A 20,130-nucleotide genomic window follows, 5' to 3' on the forward strand; every position below is an offset into this window, starting at 1 on the left:
ACAAGTCATTTTTGCTCCATTTAGCATGGGCTGAAACTATATTTAGAGATAGCAATGGTCATACAGTATTTAGAGATAGCAATGATCAAACACTATTTGGAGATAGCAATGATCATGTAATATTTGGAGATAGCAATGGTCATACAGTATTTAGAGATAGCAATGATCAAACACTATTTGGAGATAGCAATGATCATGTAATATTTGGAGATAGCAATGATCATACAGTATTTAGAGATAGCAATGGCCGTAGCTTTGACAATCCACTGCTGGCTGAAGGCAGCCAGCAACCACGTCAGGCGATGTTTGGCCAAACTTCGCTGCGCTGGTCAGCAGTGCGGATTCATGAAGCAGGAGCGCTCGGGACCGGTTAAGACATCACTCCGCTGATCTCGGCCGTGACTGGGAAAGTTGGAATCAAACTCAGGTTGCCGGATCTCATAGGGCCGTGTGCTTTACCGTTGAGCCACTGCTCCAGCCATACAACACTGGGTGAACTTGTTTAGAACGTGACGAACACAAAGCCGCTTTGGTCGGTGTACATTTTGTTCACCGATACTCGGCTGTATGTACTGCGTTAATGACGAACACATACACGTGAGTGCAGTGTGTAACTGCGCTGTGAAACAGAAGCAATGGAGTCACCACGTTGAACAAGAGACGCTGCACCACATAGAAGGAGGCGTGCGGGAGGGATGTGCCGTGAGCCACACGCGGAATCTGGCATCCTCATCTGCTCCGCAAATATCATCGTGGACTTCGGCGTTTGCTCTGCTTGTCCCATGGAGATAGGCTGACGCAATAAAAGGGCTCAGGTGATAGCGACACTCTGCCCGGAACAGCTGCGAGATTATTGTTGCCACAAACCATACGCTCGGCTCACTGGGGCCGGGTATCCAATGGTGATATTTATTTTGAAACTGTTCCCGGTATAGAGTGTCCCCAATCAATAAACAAACGCTCTCACCTCTTTTAGTTGAGGATACATTAGCCTGGCGCAGTGGTTCACACAGCTCGCTGCGGACCCAGTGACCTAAGTTCGATACCCAGCCATGACTGACATCGGCTGCGAATGACCGCGCCAGTCACGTGTCCACCCTTCCTCAACCACAATGACCAACGTGGTGAAGTATGGCCAACAGGATTCCCATCACCGAAATGGTGTGCGGATGCCTTCATCCAGCAGTAGATTGGCAAAGGGCTGTAAAATATGTAAATAAATTACCCATTACCTGTGGAGGTATGACATAGTCAGCGGCATCCCAAACATGCGCATCTCCGTGTAATGCATCACTTGTAAGTGGGACGCTGGGTTGGTCTCGTGTCATGTCGGGCTGAAGCTCAGACACCAACTCGCCAGGCGACGCGGCATCTGAGCCTTGCGTTAACTTCCCCTCCTTGGGCTCAAGACGACGGGCATCGGTTTGCCGATCTCGGAATTTCACCTTTGACTCTTTCATTTCTGCACCCGCTCGGAGCGGCGCATTGCCCCGTGAAGCAGGTCGCAGAGATGCGGAGTCCGGCTCAGCTCCCTTCCCTTGAGTCTCCGACTGTTGGCGGATTTTCAAAAGTTCCTCTGGCAGGAACCGCCTATCTGGCTGCTGCTGCTGCTGCTGCTGCAGCTGCTGCTGCTGCAGCTGCTGCTCTGTTGCGTCGGAGTTGCCCTCCGCGGCTCGCGGTCGGGGCGCTTGAGTTGGCCGTGCCGTGTCGGGCTCTGGCCGCCCGGCCCCCGGCCCGCGGGGGACACTGGAGTCGGGGCGCGCGTGGAGTCGTGGGGGGCGCGCCGGTGACGGCCGCGCCGCAGCGACGTCGCCACCCAGCAGGGCGGCGGCTCCTTTCACCTTGGTGATAACGGAGCTCTCGATGCCGGTATCGGTCTCCTGATACGCTTTCTTGGTCACGAACACCCAACTTGGGAGGCGGGGGACGGACAGCGCGCGGGGGGTGGGCACAGAAGCGGGCAGAGGACGTCAGCTGGAGTGAAATCGTGTTGCGGTAAATTTCAACAAAACATCGCAGGGCTGCGATTACTCCCGGAGCAAGCTCGAGATCACAAGAATAGTATTCCATCATCCCACATATCCACGATTGAGTTAGCCTCTACTGTACTGTGTTCATTGTATTACCCAGGACTAGAACGCCCTACAACGTACAATATGACAGCGAACTCAATCGTATATCGCACGACGCGAACGGCACTTGGCTAACGAGTTAATCTCAAAAACGTCGAAATCCATCAAGGGAGCTGATGTGATGCGACATGCGCTCGCGGTGACGACGGTGGAGAGCCTCCACAGAGACCTCACTCAGTGTTGGGCGAGAGCAGGGGACGAGTGTGCAACCGGAGGCCACGGGCGATGAATCGGTCCTGGGCCTCTCTTAGGTCGACTCAACCTCAAATGAGTACCTGGTGCGGTGTGTAAACATCGCCACTGGGGAGACAAAGGCGGCCGGGCGTGGTACTCGCCACCGATCCCCTCGTGTGCCGTGGCGGGTTTCATAGGTGCTACCTGCTAACAGCACTTGTCCCAACAGTCCGTTGAGGCTATGCGGGGGATCTTTGTCTTGGTGGACAGTGGGCAGAGCAGCCTCTGGACGTGTGGATGGTCTCTGCAGGTCGACACGTGGAGTTGTAAGCGCAGCGCGCGAGTCGAGGCGCGCTGCCGGCGAGAGGCGACGGCACGAGAGGGAGGGAGGGAGGGAGGGAGGGAGGGAGGGAGGGAGGGAGGGAGGGAGGGAGGGAGGGAGGGAGGGAGGGAGGGAGGGAGGGAGGGAGGGAGGGAGGGAGGGAGGGAGGGAGGGAGAGGACGGGGATGCTTGGAACGCGAGCAGCAGTCCCGGTTCGCTACCCAGTGAGGGTTTGAAACTTTGATTTTTTTTTTTAAACTGAAAAATCCCCTTTGTTGTACGATTAGTAAACTTGTCAAACAAGGCGGCGTGGCGCACAGTGACGCCTCCTCGGCTCCTGCGTCCCCACGGCGACTGGTGCTGCCTGTTTATACTCTACACTCGGAGTTTGCCGAGCAATCTGCGGCATCGCTTCTTTACCCCCCCGCCCGCCACTCGAACGCATTCTTCTCCAACAACAACAACAACACCAACAACCAGGGTGAGGACGCCTTCAAAGCAAAGCTGTCCAGCGTGTAGATGATACCAAGTGACATGTCGGGGGCGATGGCAGCTGCATCACGCAGAGAGGTCACGGCTCTCGGTGCCCCGAGAGCGGCCACACTCGGTCAGGCAGTTTGAGTCGTTCCCTGCTTTGTGATTCTTCCAAGGCGCTCTTCACACAGCAGCAGCGTTGACGTGTCGCTCTTTACTATGAAACGGCACTCAAGTGAAGCAAAAGTTGATACGGGCAGCCGGAGTTCTCAACAAACCAAGGCCGAGGTCACAAACGAGCACGTAAATAATAACCCGTTTACAAAAAACGTAACAGCCACACTGGCAAGATGATGACATCAATACCCAAGGAAACACGCCAACAAGCGACCAGGTGACCCGGCCTGAGGCCAAGTCGCACGCAGCGCCAAGGAACTCGAGATCTCTGTGTGAGCGGCACAACTGGGAAACAGCGGAAGGTGCGCGCCGTGCCATCGTTGAAGGCCGACCGGAATCAGAAATTACGAACTAAGGGGGCAGACTGGAGGAGGAGGAGGATGGAGTGGTTTTGTAGAGATTAACTTGATCAAGGAAAGGTAACAGAGCAATGCGTACAAAGAAGAAAAAGAGTCGAATGAGTGGGTACCACCTGCTATTACCGATGTGGTTAATGAAAATAAATTCCTAACATATGAACGGTGCACAAATAGCCGTGGCGAGAGAGACTCGTGCTCGGAGTTGCACCGAGAGACGGAGAAACACGCCGAGACGGCGCGAGACGCACGGCGGCCGTCAAGAACACGATGGAGTGGCAGCCACGTGGTGGGTGGATTATTGAAGAGTATTGATGAGTATTGATGAGTGAGTATTGATGATGAGTATTGATGACACCGCGTGCCGGATCGCGAGATGGCACCGGCTCGGGGGAGACCTTCGCCCGAGCGTTGAATCGATCCTCGCTGACGACGTAGGGCACGCGCAAGAACACAATCCTTCAGAGGCATATTTAATCCACACACCGCCTTCTGACCGAGCATCAGCCTCCAAGCAACCCAGCCACGTACGACGACTCTGACGTATTGTTGTTTATTATTTGTGTTTGCTGTTCGTTACTGGCACGCGATGTGTCAATCCGACGATGAACAGATTCGGGTTATTGGGCCACACGCGGCCAACTTGGCTCGAGTTGTCACAACAATCGGCACGCACGGCCACCCCGCGCCAATGGGTGGTGTGTGTGTGTGTGTCTCTGCCTCTGCGTTGCGACACGGCAGTGTGTGCTTATCCACGCATCATATCCACTGTAAGCTCTTGTTACTACACGTGGAAAATTCGTACAAAGAACAACTTTGCCTTCGAGCCACGTGGTGTTGCAACACGAAAACAAATTGGTTTAAGCCTTGTGCCTGGACTAAGCTGCAGGGATATATTTATATAATGCAGTGTTCACGCGACGGATGTGTTGAGTGCGATAGGTGTCACAACTGAAGGCGCACCGCCTTCCACAAGGCGGTTGCTGTAATAGCATCACATGAAAAGGCGGCTCCGCAATTAATAACAATCACAGATTTGCCATTCTGTCAACAATTGCAGGTTTCAACACGAGGGTGCCACTTTGCCGCCGTGCGGTCGCGGTGGAGGCTTCAGCTCCCCTGTTTGCTCAATCGGCGCTCTTCATTTAAACGCAAAAATCCGTGTGGATTCGCGGCTGTCCCGTGACTCACCAGGATAGTCGCAGGTCGGTGAAGCCGCGGACGGCATCGGCGCTGCTGTTGCTGAGGAAGGCGGCTCACGAAGCCGAGTTTCGTTGTGGCATTGCAGTAAACTCCCCTGACGGAGATTAAATATCTCTTGTGCTGAAGCGGCTTCACTTTAGTTGCAGTGCTATTGTATTGTGACGTCAGTATTGCATTGTGACGTCAGTAGTGTGAAGTCTGTAGTGTGACGTCAGTATTGTGACGTCAGTAGTGTGACGTCAGTAGTGTGACGTCATTATCGTATTGCCACTTGCACGGACAGCACACAAGAAGGCGTTTTCACCTGGGTGACACGTTTGAGACTATCGCCAGATTCACCTGCATACATTTGAAAATCGTTGAAGACATTTCATGGCTGATATTCTTTTGGTTTTTCGGTAAAGTCACGTCCAAAAATTAACACAAAACGACGACGTTTCGTCACCACGAGGAGGATGAAACGTCGTAGTTTTTTGTAAAAAAAAATTCTTATTTTCTTTGAACCTACCTACGTGACTTTACCGAAAGACCCAAAGAATACGAATTCCTGCAGTCACGAAAGCTTCGAGTCAAGATTCCGTGGCTCGCCGCGCAGCATGGACGGCTACGACACCTCGGCGCGCAGCGTGTCACTGACGCTGTGCAGGTCCTCGTGCCTGCGCAGCGCCAGCGAGCCAGCGAGCCGCTACAGCAGCAGCAGCAGCGGCTGCGGCGGCGGCGGCTCTTGCACGCGATGCGTGGCCTGCTAATCCTGCCCCGGGGGATATTGGGGTGGGGTGGGGGGGTTCTACTCGACAACGCAGCTGCTCGCCGCACCACGCCCGGCGCACGCCACGCGCGGGCCGCCCTTCCATTGCTGGCTGCGGCGCGCAGCTCGGTTTCTCGTCTTTCTGGATCTGCCATGGCGCGCCTCCTCACCCAATGAGGTAGGCGAGAACCGCGAGCTGTATGGCCCGGAGCAGCACGCCCACGGCGCGGTTGTGCGCGATCACGAGCTTCTCCGTCTTGTAGTCGAAGAAGCTGCAGAGGAGGCTCCTGGCCGTCCACGCGTGCTCCTCCATGCTGCACGGCCCGAACCGCGCACGCCGTGAGAGACAGAGAGAGACACAGAGATGGTGGTGGTGATGGTGGTGATGGTGGTGGTGGTGATGGTGGTGGTGGTGATGTTGCGGCTGCGTTATTGCGCTGCGCTTTGCTCGAGCCTCAACTCCTCCCTCCTCCTCGCTGCTGCGGCAGAGATGCTCCCTGCTAAGGCAAAGACAAAGATATCCCGTATGGCCTCCACAAAATGTTGGGTCAAGTGCTCTAAGTGAGCACCTATGAAGGCCGGCACGGTGCACGAGGGGGGTTTTGGCAAGCACCAAGCCCGGCCGTCTTTGTCTCCCGAGTGGCGATGTTTACACATCGAAGCAGGTACAGTACTTATTTGAGACTGAGTCGACTTCGGGGAGGCCCAGGACCGATTCAAATTTTCGTCACTGGCGTTGGCCGTGAACTCGGGTGGCCGTGTTCGTGGCGCGGTGCGCTAACCACTGCGCCACCGCTCCCCACGTAGCCCTGCGTACTACACGCACTGGCCCAGCCGTCTTTTCGGTCACAATGGTGGGAGCAAACCAGAGCACGGGAAACTCTCGCCTCTGATGGCACAACCCCCACGTGCCTTCTCTGATGGTCACTCGATTTCTCGGCCATTGCGCGCCGTTGCTCAAGTTCAAGGTCATTTATTAGGTGTAGCCCTGTGAGCCATTCGGCTCTTGAATCAGGTGCAACCGCAACAAACAAAAAACAAAAACATGAACAAGAAAACATCTTAAAGTGACTATGTGCAAACAGAAAAGACAACAAAATATTGCAGAAAAAGCACCGTACACCAACACTATCTAAATCACTCTCATTCATGTAAAGCGCCTGGAGTTAAGGCTCTCTCCGTGTCAACGTAAAATGAGATAACAATCCATTCTACTGCACTGTTGACGCTCCCTCCTTCACCAATCCATATTGACCAGCGTGGTGAAATTTGGTCAAATCATTGCGACGATGGACGCATTCATCCAGCAGTGGGTTCGCCAGGGGGCCGCGCGTGCACGAACGGGGCGACCCGAGCGGGCTGCGGCCGTCAACTCCCGCGGTTCAACCACGGACGGCTCAGACCCGGATTCAAATCCAGCTCCTCAACGGCGCCGACTGAGTGCCCTGGAACGCGGACGAATCCACAGCCCACATCGTCCATTCCTCGAGTGGCTCGAGTAAGTCGACTTGAGTGGAACACGAGAACGTCCGTGCACGGCGGAGGCGTTGGGCGGTCGCTCGTCACCGAGACCATCAACTCGCCATCACCGAGAATCCGTGCGGTGAGAATTCGGATTCGATCCCAGCACGTTTCTTGCGCTGCAGCCAGGATCTATGGACGAGAACGGCCACCTTCGCAGCCACGTGCATTGCGATGCGTTTGCGTGTCGCTGCACCTCCAGCACGAATAAAGATCACCGGACTTAACTCCACACGCTCCTCGATGATACCGTGGCCGCAAAATGAAAAGTTTCCGAAGCTGATGTACTTTATATGCTGCATCATCTTCTCCGTGTAATAATGCGCTCGTCCGTGTGTCCGGTGGACGATGCACCTCTCGTACCAAGTCAGCCCTGGAGGGCCTCGACATCTCCATGATTTTGGAACAAAAAGAATCGACAAATATCTTCACAAATCATGCAAAGCGATAAAATATATATATATTTTTTAAACGCTGCGCGTGCCTTGTAAACATGACTGAGTGGAGTTTGTTTATTGTACATTATCAGGAGCTTGTCTATGTACATTATCAGGAGCTTGTCTATGTACATTATCATCAGTGTCTATTGCACACCACTGTCGTGACAGAATGAGTCACTCGAGTACGGAGCACGGGAAGCTCGGAGAGAAGAGGATTATGGGTACAGCAGCCCGGCCTGCCAGTGAGTCACGTGGGCAGAGTGAGGGACCTTCTGATGAGAGCCAAAAGGGGCCGTGGCCGAGGGCGGAGCCTGGCCACGCCGGGGAGGATAAAAGGGAGGCTCCGACCGTCAGTCGGGGCTGTCTTCTGGGAAGGGAACTCGTCGTGCTGCCGGCGTCCTCGTCGTCACGTGCTCGGCATCGTCGGTCGGGTGGCGTGGGGACCGTGGGCAGATATCCCGTGTGGCTATATGGAACGGAATAAAAGATGTGCCTCCAACTCTTAGTGTGTTCAGATTGACACACTACATCATCATCATCAGCGTGTCTATTGTACATCATCATCGTCAGCGTGTCTATTGTACATCATCATCGTCAGCGTGTCTATTGTACATCATAATCGTCAGAGTGTCTATTGTACATCATCATCGTCAGAGTGTCTATTGTACATCATCGTCGTCAGAGTGTCTATTGTACAAATCATTCGTCAGCGACCAATTCCCGACGCGCTTTGCGAGTCTTGCCTCTCCCACGCTGCCATTGGTCGAGATCATCACAAGCAACGATGATGACGTCGTGGCGTCATTTTTTAAGACGTGAAAAGAAAAATCGAACGATACGATTATGGTGGATCTGGTATTGTACGATATATATACCCCCGCAGTATTTCCGCATTGCGGCGACCATATCGATCACGCTTGCAACACCGCGATCACACAAAGACAAAGATCCCCCGTATAGCCTCAACAGACTGTTGGGGCAAGTGCTGTTAGCGAGCACCTACGAAGACCGGCACTGTGGCACACGAGGGGGTGGGTGGTCGGCACCACGCCCGGCCAACCTTTGTCTCCCTTGTGGCGATGTTTACGACACACTGCACCATGGTACTCATTTGAGGCTGAGTCGCCCTAGGTGAGGCCCGGGACCGAGTCAGATGATCATGACTGCTGTCGGCCGTGGGCGGGAATCGCCGGGTTCGTAGCGCAGCGCGCTCACCGCAACACCGCCCACTCAGCCCGGCACGCACCCTCCGCGCCCCGTCACCTCCGAGACCCGAGACGAGCGTTTGCGGCAGTGCGTGGAGGAGGCGCCACGCGCTCACGACGAGTACTGCCGAACTGCCCCGCGGCTCCTCCATCGCGCACGGCAGTTGCTGCTGCCATCTGTGCGGCGCGGTCGCTGAAGCCGCCCCACCGCCCGACTCGCGCGAGAGGAAATTGTCTCTCGGGAGGACGAGAAGGAGGAGTTGCCCACAGCCATTTGAACATCGGAGGAGGTTTGCACCATGACTCCGACTGCCAAGAGACGGTGAGAGCCCTCGTCTCTCTGAGCGCTGCCACTGCGACCGCGGGCTCCACTCGGAGTGCCTCGCTTGGACCCTGCTTCCTCCTGGCTTAGACACACACACGCACATCATCATCATAACAACACAGCTGTTGTTTCTAGACCCGAATTACAACACTTGAACATTAATATTTACCTTTTATCTTTCTATACTCGACTCTCCTTCTCTTCGCTCCGTCTCCTCGTTTTATGTTTCTCTATTTGTTACTTTCGCTCCGAACGCAGCGACTCTCGTGCCGACGCCGACATCCTCGGTTCGGCTCCTGCCGAGGGCGCAGCCTGCGGGAATAGCTCCGCGCTCACAGCAGGGCTGCTCCACATCTGTCCGCCTCCCTCACCACCCTCTCCCTCTCTTCCCCCCTCTCCCTCTCTGCCCTTCTTTATATTTACTTGTTCCTCTTACCAGCTCTTCTCTCTTCTCCGTTAAACTTCGTTTTTTTTTCTTATTGTTTATTATTTTTGCGGCGGTCAATGTTGTCGGGAAGGCCGCACTCTTCACTGCCTCCTCTGCCCTGAACCACGTGCTCGAGGAGCACTCAACCCTTCACTCACTCATCCATTCACTCACCCACTCACCCACCCACTCACTCACCCATCCATTCACTCACCCACTCACCCACCCACTCACTCACCCATCCATTCACTCACCCATCCATTCACTCACCCATCCATTCACTCACCCACTCACCCACCCATTCACTCACCCATCCATTCACTCACCCATCCATTCACTCACCCATCCATTCACTCACCCACTCACCCACCCATTCACTCACCCATCCATTCACTCACCCACTCACCCACCCATTCACTCACTCATCCATTCACTCACCCATCCATTCACTCACCCACTCACCCACCCATTCACTCACCCATCCATTCACTCACCCATCCATTCACTCACCCACTCACCCACCCACTCACTCACCCATCCATTCACTCACCCACTCACCCACCCACTCACCCATCCATTCACTCACCCATCCATTCACTCACCCATCCATTCACTCACTCACTCACCCATCCATTCACTCACCCACTCACTCACCGACTCACCCACTCGCCCACTCACTCACCCACCCACCCACTCGCCCACTCACCCACTCACCAACCCACCCATTCACCCAGACATCGTATACAATTCAGCCCCCAGTACTATACTTAAGAAGCTTGACTCAATTTATCACTCGGACTTAATATTTGCATTGAACTGCCCATATAGGACCCACCACTGCGATCTCTACATTGGGTGAAACTTAACTTCTCTTAATGATCGACGGCTTGTGCATCAGATTTCATGTATTCACGATGTACTTACAAAAAATCAGCAGACTACCTGCTGGATCTCCTCTCTGTTTCGAAGAACAAATGTGACCTCAGGTCTTCGCTCATTTACCAGCTTCGCATTCCCTATTGCCGTACAAATACTGGAGGAAGGGACTTTGCTATTGATGCCCCCAGGGTCTGGAATGCTATCGCCAATAAACTGCAACTTGGATCACTACCTGTGAGATCTTCACTGAAAACTGCTCTAGAGGAGTTGTCCACCCCTAGCTGCCACTGCTATGCAGAGTGGCCTGAAATCAAATGTATCATTCCAGATGACTGCTGCATGATCTTGAGTTTTGAGTATAGTGTGCTGATCTTTAAAGGTGGATTGAAAAATTATGATACTGATGCTTCTGCTGTTATGGAGTGACTCATGCAGCCAGCTCTGGCTGCAAAGTTTGGTCGTACATGTTGTGTAGATCGTTTATTGTTCATTTTTAATCACAGTTCCCATCATCACTGTTACATTGTTTTTATAGCTTTATTTTGGTGATTTTGAAAACGTTTTGGTTTAGCCATGTCTGTTTGTTGTAGTACAGAGTTAGATGATAACTTTTATCTAAATTGTCTATTGGTTGTTATTGTTTGACTTGCATCCCACTGGGATTTTTGCACACAGTGTTGAAATACGGTGTTTTTCTGGAAGACTCTGCTGTTTTTTCCTGGATGTTTCTGTTGCACGTAGTCATTTTAAAATGTTCTTTGTTCATGTTTTTTTTGTTGCGGTTGCACCCGAGTCAAGAGCCGCATGGCTCACATGGTTATACCTAATAAATGAAACTGAAATGAAACTGAAAAACTCACCCACTCACTCATTCGTCCACTCACACACCCATTCACCCACCCACCCATTCACTCACCCATTCACTCAAACATCCACCCACCCACTCACCTACTCACTCACTCACCCACTCACTCACTCACCCGCTCACCCCTTCACTCACTCAACCACTCACCCAGCCACTGACCCACTCACCCACTCACTCACCCACTCACCCACTCACTCCTCCACTCACCCAGCCACTGACCCACTCACACTCACTCACTCACTCACTCACTCACCCCTCCACTCACCCAGCTACTGACCCACTCACCCACCCACTCACTCACCCACTCACCTCTCCACTCACCCAGCCACTGACCCACTCACCCACCCACTCACTCACCCACTCACCCAGCCACTGACCCACTCACCCACCCACTCACTCACCCACTCACCCAGCCACTGACTCACTCACCCACTCACCCCTCCACTCACCCAGCCACTGACTCACTCACCCACCCACCCACTCACCCACTCACCCCTCCACTCACCCAGCCACTGACCCACTCACTCACTCACTCACTCACCCACTCACCCCTCCACTCACCCAGCCACTGACTCACTCACCCACTCACTCACTCACTCACCCACTCACTCACCCACTCACCCCTCCACTCACTCAACCACTGACCCACTCACCCACCCACTCACTCACCCACTCACCCACTCACCCCTCCACTCACCCAGCCACTCACTCACCCACTCACCCCTCCACTCACCCAGCCACTGACCCACTCACCCACCCACTCACTCACTCACCCACTCACCCCTCCACTCACCCAGCCACTGACTCACCCACTCACCCACCCACCCACTCACTCACCCACTCACCCAGCCACTGACTCACTCACCCACTCACTCACTCACCCACTCACCCCTCCACTCACCCAGCCACTGACTCACTCACCCACTCACTCACTCACCCACTCACCCTCCACTCACCCAGCCACTGACTCACTCACCCACTCACTCACCCACTCACCCAGCCACTGACTCACTCACCCACTCACTCACCCACTCACCCCTCCACTCACCCAGCCACTGACCCACTCACCCACCCACTCACTCACTCACCCACTCACCCCTCCACTCACCCAGCCACTGACCCACTCACCCACCCACTCACTCACTCACCCACCCACTCACTCACTCACCCACTCACCCCTCCACTCACCCAGCCACTGACTCACCCACTCACCCACCCACTCACTCACCCACTCACTCACCCACTCACCCAGCCACTGACTCACTCACCCACTCACTCACTCACTCACCCACTCACCCCTCCACTCACCCAGCCACTGACTCACTCACCCACTCACTCACTCACCCACTCACCCCTCCACTCACCCAGCCACTGACTCACTCACCCACTCACTCACTCACCCACTCACCCCTCCACTCACCCAGCCACTGACTCACGCACCCACTCACTCACTCACCCACTCACCCACTCACCCACTCACTCACCCACTCACTCACCCACCCACCCACTCACTCACTCACTCACCCACTCACCCACTCACTCACTCACCCACCCCTCCAGCGAGGTCGCCCACGATGCTCCCTCCGGACTCCCTCCCGGGCCGCACCGTTGACCCCGCCACACGGACACGTGGTGTGTGTTCGCAGCAGCACCCGGCCCCCCGCTGGCCCTGTGACCTGTGTGTGTGTGAGGGTTCCTCTTTGATACCAACACGAGCCTTTTGCCCGCCCATGGACGGGTGTATTGCAGTAAATCTGAAACTTGCACGCAAAAAGCAGACCGCGACGTGATATCCATTGCATCAATGCGTGTGCAATTTGTCAGGGCGCGGTGATACAGACTTGTTTAATTTTAAGGTTATAATCCCTTTTTCATCATTACGTACTTTTTACTTCGATGTCCCAACAGCGTGATGGAGATCACGTGACGTGAGGGTTCTGCCTTTGTAGTGAGGGTTGTGAGTTGACGCAGAGGAGGGGGGAGGAGGCGCCTCGCCCCCCCATGTGGAGCGACGTCACCCGCTAATGATTATTAATGAGAGGGGGGGTGACCATTTGCAGGACGTCACCTGCTCATGATTATTAATAAGGTGGGGGCATGTGGAGGACGTAACCTGCTCATGAATTCTAGATTTGAAGCTTTCGTGACTGCAATGATTCATATTCTTAGGTTTTTTCGGTAAAGTCACGTAGGTAAGAAACATTAAAAAGCAAAATAAAATAAAAATCACGACGTTTCGGAGGCAACACAAGCTTCCGTCTTCAGGTGGTACCGTCACAGCCACGACAGCTGTATCAAGTAAATGAGAGATTGCAGAAGCTACCACTCCGTTTATATAATGGTTGGAGAAGGTGGTGGGGCAAGGGCCGCATACTTTTATTAATATGGTAAGGTGAGGCTTAAGACTAAGAATAGACTGCATAACAAAGGCTGAACCTTTGTTATGGAGAGGTGCGGTTTGTGACTCAACCTGTAACAGGGAGACCACCACTAGACATGGTAAAACTGTGATGGTTGTCTGTCAAATAAGGTTGGCAAATAAGTGTAGTTAAATCTTTTTTGCATGGTTAATCACATCTTTCCAATGATTACTCAGTTTGTAACCGTCATCACGGTTGAAATTATGTCTGTGTTTGTATATTTGTATGGCTTCGTGTACAAACCTTTGATGGTAGCCGGGAGGTTTGCAGAGAACCTTGGTCTCGGAAAAGACAATTTCATGAGAGCCCACCGAGTTGTAGCAATGATCGGCAACGGGCGAAGAATCAGTTCTGCCGTGTTTCAGATGTGACTTGTGCTCGCGGACACGATCAGAAACATGACGTTTCGTTTCTCCAATGTAGCCATCACCACAAATGCAACTCATGAATATTAATGAGGGGGGCTGGTCGACGTGGAGTGACGTCACGAGCGTTGCACACAGACATTCTTGGCTCATTATAGTAGCTAATAATAATGGGGGGGGGTCTATTTGGAGGACGTCACCTGCTCATGAATATTAATGAGGGGGGCTGGTCGACGTGGAGTGACGTCACGAGCGTTGCACACAGACATTCTTGGCTCATTATAGTAGCTAATAATAATGGGGGGGGGGGGTCTATTTGGAGGACGTCACCTGCTCATGAATATTAATGAGGGGGGCTGGTCGACGTGGAGTGACGTCACGAGCGTTGCACACAGACATTCTTGGCTCATTATAGTAGCTAATAATAATGGGGGGGGGTCTATTTGGAGGACGTCACCTGCTCATGAATATTAATGAGGGGGGCTGGTCGACGTGGAGTGACGTCACGAGCGTTAAGGATAGACATTCCTGGGAAAACATGCCCCCTCATCTCAATTTCCGATGCTAAAATGTCCCTCCTCCTTCCCCTCATGCTCCCCCTCGTCTCTTCTCGTCTCGATTCCTGTCGTTCTCTTCTTCTTCGTGGTCTTCCTGCCGACGCTTTCACTCCACTGCAGCAAATTGAAAAAGCTTCGGCCCCCAATCCTCTGCTCTCCATTGGCTGCCCGTCAACTGCCGCTCTTTATTCAAAATCCTCACCCTCGTTCGCAAATCGCTCCATGGCTCTGCGCCGCCCGATCTCGCTTCCCTTATTGATTGTTGCGCTCCAACTCGGCCCCTGCGTTCACAATCTCCATCATCCCTCACCACCCCCTCCCTGTGCTCAGTCACGTTCCGCTCCGTGACTCTTCTGCCTCCCCGCCATTGGAATAAACTCCCACGCCACTTTAAACAGGTGACTTCACTAACCAGTTTCTTTCCTCCCTTAAGACGTATCTATTTTCAAGAGTGTATCCCACTACTAGTTCCTGACCTCGTCCTTATAACCTAAACCATCCTCCTCCTTCCATTTCCAAACCTCGCCACTCCCTTTTCCTATCATCACCCTTCCTTGCCTTCCCTTACCCTCCTCCAATTCTGTTCTCATTATATATAAACAATCTTGGACTAAAGTTAAATCACTCATAATTACATCTCTTTGCCAACACGATTTTGATATAATTCAATATTAACTGTGATCAATAAAATGATCCTTAATCCTAAAAATATGGAGAACATGGTCTCTTCCTCAAACAAAAACCCAGTTTCTTTCTCTTCACCTATTATAGATGTCAGAAACAACACCATTGAACGAACGGGGTGCTTCAAATACTTGGGATTACTAATTGATTCAAAACTTACATTCCAACCCCATATCGATCACTTCCTGGGCCTCCTTGAAAACAAACGCTCCTGCACTGGACTCGCTACTGCGGTGACACTCCATCGCCAGCGCTTCATTGTCAGCTGGATATTTCTCACTGTCCTTTACAATAGAACATGTTTCACCAGCACATCTTAAGAAATCAAAAATAGATACTGAGAACCCTGCCAGTTACCAGTCAATTACTAACCTCTCCGTGGTGTGGAGGTGAGTGGTTGTGGTGGGTGGTGGTGAGTGGTGGTGAGTGGTGTGGTGGTGGTGTGGTGGTGAGTGGTGGTGTGGTGGTGTGGTGGTGAGTGGTGGTGGTGGTGTGGTGGTGAGTGGTGGTGTGAAGGTGAGTGGTGGTGTGGTTGTGTGGTGGTGAGTGGTGGTGTGGTGGTGAGTGGTGGTGGTGTGGTGGTGAGTGGTGGTGGTGGTGTAGTGGTGAGTGGTGGTGGTGGTGTGAAGGTGAGTGGTGGTGGTGTGGTGGTGTGGTGGTGAGTGGTGGTGGTGTGGTGGTGAGTGGTGGTGGTGTGGTGGTGAGTGGTAGTGGTGTGGTGGTGAGTGGTGGTGGTGTGGTGGTGAGTGGTGGTGGTGGTGGTGTGGTGGCGAGTGGTGGTGGTGTGGTGTGGTGAGTGGTGGTGGTGGTGTGAAGGTGAGTGGTGGTGGTGTGGTGGTGAGTGGTGGTGGTGTGGTGGTGAGTGGTGGTTGTGTGGTGAGTGTTGGTGGTGTGGTGAGGTGGTGAGTGGTGGTGGTGGTGTGGTGGTGAGTGGTGGTGGTGGTGTGGAGGTGAGTGGTGGTGGTGTGGTCGTGAGTGGTGGTGGTGTGGTGGTGAGTGGTGGTGGTGGTGTGGAGGTGAGTGGTGGTGGTGTGGTGGTGAGTGGTGTGGTGGTGAGTGGTGGTGGTGTGGTGTGGTGGTGAGTGCTGATGTCACCCACGATACGTGGAGCTTAAGCACTGGACACGTGACAATATCTTCACTGATTCACTAACATCGATTAAACATGCTCAATTGTTTGTGTTAAAATAGACAATTTGCAATTTCATGCAAAGTGCATGCTTAACCTAACATAATAGATTAAAAAAAAGAAGGAGATAAAACACGATATGGGTCTCATCAGCAGTCGAGCTTGCAAAACAAATGATGCCAGGTATTGTTGTTCAACGCGACATCCATTAAGCGTTGCCATGGAACATCGCGCTGGGTTTTTTTTCCATTTATTTCCAAATGTAAGTTGAATTTATCTTTTCACGCACCCATATTCGTACCGTATTCATTGCCATATTTAGTTTATATTTGTTGAATTAAAATGTTTTGAAATACCATGGTTTTGTATTGTTCTTGATGTAACCCTGCTAGCCCTCGCCAAAGAGGTGGTGATGATGATGGTGGTACGTCTCAGCGCCTTAAAGTCATCTCATGGCCCATTGAATGATACATTGTCTACTTATTTCCGTTGTATTATACGTTTGGTCATTTTCACTCACATCGTCTGTTAACCCACAACTTTGTAAGCCACACACGTCTTGAAACATAACACATGTAGGTGTTGTATGTAATAAAATAGTGAATTGCATTTGTGAACCTAACCAATTCATCAATTTCTCGTGTGCGCTGCAGGTTGAACTCTGCCGTTTGTGGTCACGTGAAATGGAAGGTTTTGGTGGTTTTGTCGCTTTTCGTGCTCGTGTGTTTACTGCTCAATCTTCGCAGCACCTCGCGGATATTTGTCGAGCTGCGGAGAAAGCAGAGATTGAACGTCACAGTGGAATCCTCCCGGTGTCTTTCGCAAACGGAAATATTGCAACCGATTCCGAACGGGAACGCCCTGGTCGTGTCGGCGTATTTAGACTCGCGCCTGGAACCGGGATCAGTGCGCGTCCTGGCCATAGTGAAGAGATCTCCCCCCCTTGAGCTCCACTGCTACTTTGCATGCCGCAATGGACTTTTCGTGGTGGCTTCCCCAGCCGAAGTAAATTTGTTTCATGATCACTTCGGCTTTCCTTGGGCCGGAGCTCATATCTTGTGCTCCTTGCACGATAGCCCGTGCGCCAAGCCGGACAAAGTGGCACTTGTGCCCACGGAACGATCCGATGGGCTGTGCTTCGTCGCAAACATTCAAAACGCAGCCCCACCACAACCAGAGGACAGCTTCACCCACGACTTTGGCGTCTGCATCTCCACCCTGTTCGGAGGCTACAACAACGTGCTGCAGTTCACGCAGGCCATGGAGATGTACCGGCTGCTGGGAGCGGGACGCGTCACCATCTACAACAGCAGCTGCGGCGCCGAGTTGGGCCGGGTGCTGGCCCACTACGCGGCCACTGGTCTGCTCGAGGTGATCCCCTGGCCAATAGATCGGCACCTCACGCCGTCCACGGGGTGGACGTACCCAACTCACCCGGGCGACGTGCATTACTACGGACAAACAGCCGCCCTCAACGACTGCCTCTACCGGCACATGTACGACACACGCTACCTCGTGATGAACGACGTCGACGAGATTATAATTCCAGTGGATTGCGCCAGTTGGGCTTGCCTCATGATGCACCTCAACGGGATCTACGACGCCGATGTCTACAGGTTTAACAACCACGTCTTCCCCTACACGGTGGTGGACGACTTTGGCCGTGTGTTTGACAGATGGAAGGGGATCCCTGGCCGTAACATTCTGACGCAAGTTCGCCGTGAACCAAACCCGTTCTTTGTATTCAACCCGACCAAGATGATTCTGAATCCGAGGCAGGTTGTCGAGACGTCGGTGCATCACGTGGTGTCTACCTTTGGCAAAAGAGCGTTGGTCTCGAGTTCACTTGCCAAGCTGCACCACTATCGATCGCCTGAGAGGCCGAATATCAATAAACGGGATCTCATCATAGACCCCGTGATGTGGAAGTACAAGGCTGCTCTCGTGAGCAACGTGAATTCCGTGTTGCACAAAGTGGGGCTTCTCCGTTAATTATTAAGTGATTTTTTTGTGATATAAAACCAATAAAGTTTAACTCTTGGTGCTGCCTTGTATCACTCCAGGGCACGTAGGTGCACGCGTTCAAACATCGCGTTTTAAAATGTGATCTCCCTTCTCCACACCTTCTCGTGTCTGCTGCATTCGGATAATGCGAGTAACATCCTGAAATTTGTGGATTATTTTTTCTATGTTTTATAACGTTTTGGAAATTGTGAAGACTGCAAAAGGATACGGTGTAAAATAAATAAATAAATCGCACATTTTCCACTTGTCGAGATTTTTTTTTATGAAAGTTGACATTATCCAGGTTTCTGTAGGAGGACAATAATGCATTCAATTTCAGACATTCATCGCTGTCACGGATGTGTATGAACTCTCTAAATCCGGCAGTGGTAGCTGCAGTGTGTAAGTTTTGGCATCTGTTTGCTATTGCTGATTAATAGCCATACGACGGCCCCGAGCCAGTAATAGAGTAGCTTGTGTTCAGTGAGCATAAGTTACTGAAGCTAGTTATTAACGTAAGTTTTGTAATTACATAAAACGAAGAGAATCCTAATGTAGGAAGCGCTTGCTGACGAGTGAGACCGGGCAGCGCTGGACGAGGAATCTCGCACGCGCCCCCTTCATTCACTCAACCAATGAGAGCGACCCCCCCCCCCCCTCCGTGATTTGATTATCACGATTCTTGGTCACAATTGAATTAAACAACAACAATCGTGTCATGCTGTTTGTTCCCCAATGTTATGAGTTCTTAGCCAGGTGAGAACTCGTAAGACCGGGATACAGCCTCAGGCTCCACCTCAGAAAAACATCACCACAGACATCTCGAGTGAGGGCATCGCTCAGAGCACCGAAGTCCTGGAGTTCTTCTCTGACGATCACCCGGACTGGGAGCGCAGTAGCAGCAGCAGCAACAGCTCCTGCAACGTGCTCCCCCTCCTCGTCCCCCACCTCGTCTGATGCCGGCTCTTCCTGCAAAGCATCTGTGCCACCCTGCACCGCTATTAATGCCCCGAGAGAGTTTAACATCACAGCCCTCTTCGCCCCCGTCGCCCACGGACCCCCGGCAGCAAGGCACTCCGCGTCGAGCTGGGTGGTCACTCAGCTACGTGCGTGTGCGCCGCCTCCATGAGATGGTCAAGTAACCAAGTGCGCCCATGGGCTCCTACTCGAGGGGACCCCAGATCACGAATAGCTGAGGAGTAGATGACTGTGGCCAGTGTCCTTAACCATTCGCGTTTGTTGTGTTATGATAACAAGAAAAACTCACGTTGACCCTGCAACATCGGTGTGTGTGTCCGTCCCTGTGTTCACTCGGGACACAATAGTGTGTGGAAGTAAACAACACATTTATCAGAAAGAAAAATACTACTGTATAATAGGCAACGTTTTGGAAAATGCTCCTTTATAGCACGCCAACACAGAGGCCCGAGGGATGGGGTGGGTGGATACTACTTTACACCATGGGACCTGATGATTTAAAACAAAAAATGTTTCCTACCTGGTGAACGGGTTTTAAACTAGCAAGTTAATAGTATGCCCAATGAGAAGTTTGACGTCTGTGTAGGTGTCAGAGGGTATCCTAAGAAGCGTGGAATCGCAGAGGGTTTCAGGCAGGGCCTGCCCTTCGTGGCTAACCGACCCGAGGCAGGAAACACCAAAGATAAATTCACAAACTTGCTATTTCGGGACGTGGGACTAATTGTTACGTAAATGTTCCGATTGT

General features: G+C 52.5%; 2 protein-coding genes across 7 annotated transcripts in view; one reads left to right on the forward strand and one right to left on the reverse strand.

Moving 5' to 3' along the window:
* Positions 1-6,006, reverse strand: part of LOC144721082 (P2X purinoceptor 5-like) — a 20,336-nt gene extending 14,330 nt beyond the window's left edge. For 2 of the 6 annotated variants that reach the window (XM_078598431.1, XM_078598427.1), the window contains exons 1-2: positions 5,757-6,004; positions 1,233-1,911 (exon numbers count right to left, since the gene is read on the reverse strand). In XM_078598431.1, coding sequence (XP_078454557.1) covers positions 1,233-1,911; positions 5,757-5,899 — 822 coding nt within the window. In that variant the 5' untranslated portion in view covers positions 5,900-6,004. Of the gene's footprint in view, positions 1-1,232; positions 1,912-2,407; positions 2,503-5,756 lie in introns of those variants that run through there. The other 4 variants (XM_078598429.1, XM_078598432.1, XM_078598430.1 and 1 more) reach the window with 4 other exon arrangements.
* LOC144721085 (uncharacterized) lies at positions 5,640-18,667 on the forward strand. Its single transcript, XM_078598436.1, has 2 exons — positions 5,640-9,074; positions 17,057-18,667. Exons 1-2 carry the CDS (start codon positions 9,052-9,054, stop codon positions 18,393-18,395), a joined length of 1,362 nt encoding a protein of 453 aa, XP_078454562.1. The 5' UTR covers positions 5,640-9,051; the 3' UTR covers positions 18,396-18,667.
* Positions 18,668-20,130: the final 1,463 nt, after the last annotated feature.

This window comes from Lampetra planeri, chromosome 10 (assembly GCF_965212315.1).
Source record: "Lampetra planeri chromosome 10, kcLamPlan1.2.h2, whole genome shotgun sequence".
NCBI classification, from domain to species: domain Eukaryota; kingdom Metazoa; phylum Chordata; class Hyperoartia; order Petromyzontiformes; family Petromyzontidae; genus Lampetra; species Lampetra planeri.

What these genes read in the sequence shown, in the direction of transcription:
- LOC144721085 (XM_078598436.1), top strand. Translation starts at nt 9,052, where the DNA reads ATGACTCCGACTGCCAAGAGACG. An exon ending in ACTCCGACTGCCAAGAGACG is followed by an intron (nt 9,075 to 17,056) that starts GTGAGAGCCCTC and finishes TGTGCGCTGCAG; the next exon opens with GTTGAACTCTGCCGTTTGTG.